This window comes from Hippopotamus amphibius, chromosome 6 (assembly GCF_030028045.1).
Source record: "Hippopotamus amphibius kiboko isolate mHipAmp2 chromosome 6, mHipAmp2.hap2, whole genome shotgun sequence".
Taxonomy (NCBI): Eukaryota; Metazoa; Chordata; class Mammalia; order Artiodactyla; family Hippopotamidae; genus Hippopotamus; species Hippopotamus amphibius.
Genome location: NC_080191.1, coordinates 13,657,137 through 13,664,915, shown reverse-complemented (window position 1 = coordinate 13,664,915; position 7,779 = coordinate 13,657,137). Strand labels below are relative to the sequence as shown.

The window sequence follows — 7,779 nt, the reverse complement described above, 5'->3', positions numbered from 1 at the left end:
ATACTCATTTTATGCATATTTAATTTTATTGGCAGTGTTATTATTCACTTTAAATAAAATAAATTTCATTAAAAATAATTGGAAAATTGAAAAAATTAGCAAAATACAATGGACCTCACAATATTCTTTATAGCATAAAGGCACAGTTAAATGAGATGCACCAGTATATTTATAGTATAATTAAAAATTTTTTTCTAAGTAATCTCTTTGAGTTTCCCTTTGATTTTATACTCTGTGAAAAGTAGTCCTAGTTTTGAGTGGCTTATTATTTAAAGCAATTTATAGTGTCTTTATACAGAACTAAAATATTCATGACCACACCCTTTCCTATCTCTAGATCAGATCTACACACTGTTTGCATATAGTCTCCACATTCAGAGCAGAGCTGTGAATTCCAACTAATTAAGTCTCACTTAAGATAATTTTAACTAATGTTTATAGATAATTTGAACATTTGTAGTTCAAAGAATAATCATTTACACACATATTGTATATATATTTTTCAATTACAGCAATTGGACAAAAATTAAGACGCAGATAGATTTGAGAGTTATTGATGGAACAGTTCAATTACGAATCACACCAAGCAGGTCAATATTTGACTTCATTTCCTTAGGTAGCTCACTAAACATCTGGGTTTTCCAGTTTTTGTTTGTACTCTGAGGTCTTAAGGTACTCTAAATTCCCTATTTTTTACCTGATTTATAATTTTCTGATATTAATGTTATGAATTCTGGTATTTAACTTTTGATTACTTAGTTTTGGTTGAGTTTATTGCACATATTATAATTTTGATTTTTCTTTATGACCTAATCTGATTATTTATGGGTAAAGTTATTAATATTTACTAAAATAACAGGATAGTTTGGGTCTCAGTTTTATCATTTTGTTTTATGGTTTATATTTCATACACACCCAAAATGTTTTATTATCAGCTTTGTTCACCTTCACCTACTGATAATAATAAAGGCCTTATATGCCCATCAATTTCTTTGGCCTCAGATCACTATGTAATATACTTAGGCCTCTCCTTCTTTAGACACTATTTATTGATTTGTCTACAATAAATAAAAATAAGTTTGTATCATCTGCTTTCTCCATGATTCTCTCTTACAACTTGATTTTGTCTAGAGCATTATTTTGATAGCATTCATTTGTATTACTCAGATATACATAAGTTGATTGATTTTTCCATTTAAATAACATCTCTGATATCCAGCTTTTACAGAACAGGAATCAGTAAGCTTATTGTTCTTTCCAACTTTTCTCCATCTTCTCCTGTTTTCATTTAGTTGGGCTATTTCCTAAATTGTCAGAGGTTATATCGATTACATTCTCTCTTGTCACACTTAGCCTCACCATGATATTTTTCTTACATCTAAAATTATCTGTATTCAATGTTAATATCCAGTCTGTTGATGGAAATGTCATCTTTTAGTGGTTGTAGTTTGTCTTAAAGAAATTTGCACCCCCATGTTATGGTAGCATTAGTCACAACAGCCAAGGCATAGACACAAACTAAGTGTCTGTTGGTAGATGAATGGTTAAAAACAATACGGTGTCTACATACGCATACAATGGAACATTATTCAGCCATTAAAAAAGGAGGGAAACTACCATTTGTGACAACATGGATGAAACATGAGACAGAAAAAAAACAAATACTGTATGACCTCATTTAAACAAGGAATCTAAAAATAGTCAAGCTCATAGAAATAGAGAGTAGATTGGTGGTTATCAGGGGGTGGGGGATGAAGGAAATGAGGAGATACTGGTCCAAGTGTATACACTTTCAGTTATAAGATGAATACATTCTGGGGATCTTATGTACAGCATGGTGATTAGAATGAACAACACTGTATTGTTTTCTTGAAATTTACTAAGAGAGTAGAGCTTAAATGTTTTTATACTCCTCCAAATAATGCTAACTATGTGAGGTGATGGATAAGTAATCCACATGATATATACATGTATCAAACCACCATGTTGTACACCTTAACTTACAGAATGTTATTTGTCAATTAAATCTTTATAGAGTTGGGCAAAAATGAATAGAATTTTCCTGGTGAAGAGAGAGAAAGGACAGGAGAATTTTATAAGTTCTCTGCTCCAGAATTCTACTTTTTATTTCTAACATGATGGGGAGCATTTTGTTGTTGTTTTGCTTTGTTTCATTTGTTTGTTTAATCTCCTTTGCCAATCAAACATAATCACTTCAGGATTGTTTCTACAGCCAGCTCTGAGCTCCAGAAGTCCCTTAACCTGAAATTGCTATTACAGTGCAGATTCCTGCTTCCTAAGTGTGCCCCACCCTTTGTGGCAGGTGCTGCTTTTTTGAGATTATTTCACTCTTGTGCCCCATACCCTAATCCTAACAAATATTTTCTTGCTTTACCTATCTGCTTTCCCTATTAAAGAAGGCAAGATTGATCTTAGTCCTATTTGCAGTGTCTCCCCCGCAGGGTGGATCCCACTCTTCTAGGAGTGGATATGTCCAGCAGATTTCTGCCATTACCTGACCTGCTCCACTTTGTCCATCATTCTCTGATGTTGGCCCACAACACTGAGGCTTCCCAGGAATATTCTGATATTATCAGTTGCTTGAGTCCACAGCGAGATGTAATTTGGAGTATGTGAAGTTTTGCTATTATTTCATAGTGAAGTTTTTTGTTTTGATGTTTTCTCCTGGTTATTATTTATGATTTCAAGCATGAAAAGTGAGATTTCATCCTAGGCTTCAGCTATATTTCTAGCATATCATCATTTGTCTATGGATAATTAAGTAGCAATAACAAAAAATAATAATATTAGATCAGTAGAAATGAAGAAGATTCAAGAGCAATAAATGTGTCTAATGGATAATAAAAGCCCAAATGAAATAAAAACAATATCACATATTTCAGGAAAATTAGCGGCTTAGTTTATGTCTGTTGCTTTGTTTTTACACTTTTCCTTGATAAAAGAGTTCAAAGGTTTATATATTATGAAGTTAAATTATTATTGTGAGATTGTTTAATGTTGGTTGACTTCATTGGAAAGTTGGCTTCAACAAATCGGAGGCTTTCTTCATTCCTCCCTCCATTTCTCCTTTCCTTTCTTTCTTCTTTCCTTTCTCTCTTTTTATTAAGCCACATTTCTCCAGCAGTAGTGTGTGGTCTTAATGAATGAATACATAAATGAATAAAAAGTAGTGTAACAACTGAAATTTGCAGAGGTCCAAACTGGACACGACTTTTGTAGTCCTTGAATTATGCCTAAGTATTCTCCACCTCAGGTTCTTTGAAGATGCTGTTCTTGTTGCCTGGAAGCTTTTCTTCGCACTATACATGATCTGCTCTTTGTCAGCCTCCAGGTCTTCAGAGGCATCTCCTCATAGAGCTATTTTCTGACAAACTTTTTAAAATGTAAGTCTCCTAGCCTCTTGTCAATCTATTCAAGATATTTTCTCCAGAGCCTAGCAGAATGCTTCACATACATTAGCAATATGATTAGCAATAATCACCATTTGTTAGTTATGTTGAAAAAAATGACTCATAAAGTCACCAGAACTGAATAGCAGGGCAATCAAATTATGGATATGTAGTAAAGTTTATAGTTATCTTTGAGTGGCATATTTTAAATGGTAATATACTGCCATTTTGAAGTTGTTTATACAAATTCGGTGAATATTGCTGAATATTTTACTGTAAGCATCATTTCTACTTTATTTTGATTTCCTTTACTCTAGAAACTACTCTACAATATATCCCCTAAGTTAATTTTAGCAAAGTGTAATTTACATGCTAGATTTATATAGTTCATAAATTTAGTCTTTGATGTATCTTACATGTGATTTACTAACAAAGTGTATGAATAATACCAGTAACATTATTAAATATGCAATATTTAATCAATGAAACACTTAAAAGATAAATGCAAATCTGATGTTACACTCCACAATTTATTCAGTAATTCATTCAGGGTATGTAAATTTTTATGGAAAATAACCCTCAGAAAATAAAAAGAAGCTGATTCAATAAGAAATACTTTCTTTATGCAATACTTTTCTGTTTGCATTATGATTTGAAATAATTTTAATAATATCAATTTTAAAGAAAAACCAACATGGAAAATATACTAAAAGCCATAATAACTGAAAGAACAATTTATGGTCTTGAACAGGTTAAATTCAATGTATTGTTTTGACCTTAAACAGAAATATTACTAAGCAGGTAGTTTATTACTAAAATATATGCACTGAAACATCAGAGCAGCTAAATGCACTTGTTAGAACTATGCTGATTTTCAGGACAAATTTGTTTTGCTTCTTGTGGTTAAAATTATGGGCTTCTTTTCTTATGCTACTATACTACTGAGAATGTGGGGATAAAATATGTCATAAATGAATGAATCCAAAGATAAAAATCCACACACACTAGTTCAAATGAAAAGCAATTTTGGGGTTTGTGTCCGAAGAACTCTAAATTCAATGATGAATTTTTTTTATTTTTTATTTTTTATTTTTTTTGAAATTTAAAGCTTTTTATTAGGGGATATACATAGCACTGTTACTGTTGATGAGACACTTTTACACTGTGATGTTCTTTATTACGGAAGCTATATAGTTCTGTAGTTCAGGCCATTGATACAAAGTGACATTTTGGGGATTTGCCTGACCCTTTAAGTTAGATATCAATGAAGACTGGTAGACACATCATTAATAAGCATGTTTATACATCATCAAATGTTATGGTCTTCATTTATTCCAATTGTGCTTCCTTTGGCAGACAGCTATTATGTTTTACTTTAGTACCATATTGTGGATGCCAGAGAACTTGCATTTGCCAAGGAATAATCTCCTGAGATGCAATGTCATGAAGTAGAATGGTGTAGTCTAACTCAATGAAGTCATCATTTCTTTGCACTTGCTTGACAGTTTGAATTTTTGCCATTTTATACCATGTATTTTCAGTAGAATTTTGCCATATTATATAACCACAGGCAACCCAGGCTAAATGCTGAACTGGCTTCATTTCCGGAGGCACATTTCCAAAACTGTCTGGAATATTTTGTGCTTCTAGTGGTTCCTTCGTAGACTTCAGTCTTTGATAAAATGTGTTATTTTCCTCATCTGGGTTCTTTCCAATTTCTCCTTCAAATGTGAAATTGACTTCTGTTGCAGTGTCTTGTCCCATTGGAGGGTACAGTACTTCAGCTGTGCAATTCATTGTAACTTCTTTTTGGATAATTTCTTCCACAGAAAATTTAAGGCGATACTTATGTCCTCTTCCTGGAGTATCCTCTAGGCTGGCTTGTTTGACTGTCTGCACCAGAAACACCTTGTGGGGGGTCCCCTGCTGGTTGATGCAGCTCTCTACCACCAAGGCTGCCCTGGAGGCAGGATAGTGGGTCGGAGGGATTTCTATTCTTGGTGAGCAGCGGCTGGGCTCATGTCTAAATTCAATGATGAACTAAATGACATGCTTCAGGAAAATAGAAAATATGAAAACCCTAAGGGTGTAATTAAACAGACATTTGGCCCTTTATTCACAGGCTTTATTTTTACTATTACCATCAATCAGTAATCCAGATGTCTGCTTCCAGCCCAATTTTAAGTCTCTGAGAAGAAAATCCTATTGGTACAGGTAACCTAAACATGTAAGGTAGTGGCTAGAAGAAAATTCTCTAAAGAAACATTTTTCTTTTGACATTTAGATCATTCCATTATTTCTTCCAAAATTTGTTTGTGTGAATGGTTTGAAATAATTCAGTTTTATGTTTTTCTTTATAAATGACCAATTGCAATACTTTTAATAGTCCAGCTTTACTTACCATTTTCCCTAGTAACTCTGTCTGTCACATGTTCTGCTCTGGACTGTGTTCCATTGGTCTGTGTGTATATATATATATATATATATATATATATACACACACACACCAATGTCATATTTTCCTAAGTACTATAACTTCACAATAAGCTTGTTATATGACAAGATAATTTTCCCTACAGAGTTTTTTTCTTCTGAACATTTTCTTCCTTATTATATAGACTTTGCTTTTCCAAATAATTTTAATAAACTAATTTCTTGAAAAGTTAAGTCAGGATTTTAATTGGAGTTGAGTAAACTTGATACATTTGGAGAAAATTTATGAAATATCATCTTGTTAAATACCAACATATATAGTTTTATATGTATTGTTTTCATTATATTTAAAAAAATTTCTTTACAAAGTTCTTGCACATCTTTCATAAATGGTGGTATAAAGAAACTACCATTTCTTAGTGGTTAAAATGATAATTTAAAAACTATATTTTTCTTACTATTTGTTGCTAGAATGTAAATTTCAAGTGATTTTCTTTTTTAAATGGCATACCTAGCAAATGTAATGAACTTTCTAATCCACTGTTTTCCTTCATTTTTAAAATATTTATGTTAATGTTAGGTGTGAATACTAATTTAATATTTTCCTCTAGTATTTCTTTTTTTTTTTTTTTTTTCTTTACTTAACATGCTGGCTAGGATTTCAGTGGTGGGGCCAACCCCCTATGTTGCTGAATTAGAAGTACAATAGCTTGTTTAAAGGATGGTCCCCCATACTACCTGGTTTCCTAGGTACCTGGGACAGAGCTTTGCCTCTCACACTCTTGAACATGTTTTATCTGGTAGGGAAACCCTGGAGCTGACTGATCTTCAAAAGACTGGAAGAGATCTTTCTTCTCTGAATATTTTGCCAAAAATAATCTGTACTGACAATTTCCTGGGACTTTTCTTAGGCTTTGGATCAGTTGACTCTGATCTTGGACCACACATCTTAACTATACAGAAGTCCTGTTCTAATGTTTTGAAAACTGATTTTTTTTTTCTAGTCTACTTCTCTAGAGATTGTATTCAATTCCAACTGCCTTTTTTATAATTCCCTAAAATTTCTGCTCTATTAATGGTACTTTTCTTATTTACAGTACTGCTACTATTTACTTTCATTTTAGAGCATTTGTGTGGGAAAAGATGTAGGAAAGGCTTTTATTCTTTCATAGTGAGTCAGTTTTCACAATGTACTCTTAAAATCACTGAAGTATAGTAAAAAAAAATCCACAGATAGAACAGACTTTGCAGACAGAGGAACTAATTTGGCAGGGGCATGCAATCTGAATCCCTCCAAGACTGTGAATAAAAGTTGTCACCTGAACAAAAATTTAACAAATATTGAATTTGAAAGTCAAAGATATTTTTATTTTCTTTGGATATTAATAGGTACCATAAATTTTGAATTATCAATGATAATACTTTTATTGAGAAATTATTAGATGCTTAGCACTTTCCTAAGTCTATTTTAAGTCGTACTATCTCACTTAGTTCTCACAAAAACATTAAGAGGCAGGTACTACAATTATTCCCATTTTTCAGATGACAAATGAAGCAAAAGGTGTTATGTAATTTGCCTAGGATGCATCACTTAGTTTAGCATTCTCATTTTCCTAAAAATGCAGTGACATACCAGAAAAGCTAGTGTTGCACCCACGGTCACACTGCCAAGAAAGAGCTCCTGACCTTGCATTCAATGAGCTTTACAGGGCATCACCTAGCCCTAGGATAATACAGTATGGTCTGCATCAAAATAAGCCTCATTTTCCATCCTACTTCCTTTATTATGCTGAATCTCATTCTTGGTATTCTCCATGAAAAAAAAAACACTATATGTAGGCAAAGGTGACACGTTCACCGTTTTTTTGCAAATGGGAATTCTATATGCGTCAATTCTAATTTAAAACATGAAGAGCACATACAGTAGGTAATGTCA

General features: G+C 32.6%; 1 protein-coding gene across 1 annotated transcript; it reads right to left on the bottom strand.

Annotated features, from left to right (window-relative positions):
* Positions 1-4,511: 4,511 nt before the first annotated feature.
* Positions 4,512-7,536, bottom strand: LOC130854860 (latexin-like). Its single transcript, XM_057737742.1, has 2 exons — positions 7,477-7,536; positions 4,512-5,450 (listed from the first exon to the last, which is right to left on the bottom strand). Exons 1-2 carry the CDS (start codon positions 7,534-7,536, stop codon positions 4,740-4,742), a joined length of 771 nt encoding a protein of 256 aa, XP_057593725.1. The 3' UTR covers positions 4,512-4,739.
* Between the last annotated feature and the right edge of the window lie 243 nt (positions 7,537-7,779).

Coding starts and splice junctions, on each gene's coding strand:
- LOC130854860 (XM_057737742.1), bottom strand. CDS start 7,536: ATGCAAGGTCAGGAGCTCTTTCTTGGCAGTGTGACCGTGGGTGCAACA. Junction 5,451..7,476: donor GTGCAACACTAGCTTTTCTG/GTATGTCACTGC, acceptor CATGTCATTTAG/TTCATCATTGAATTTAGACA.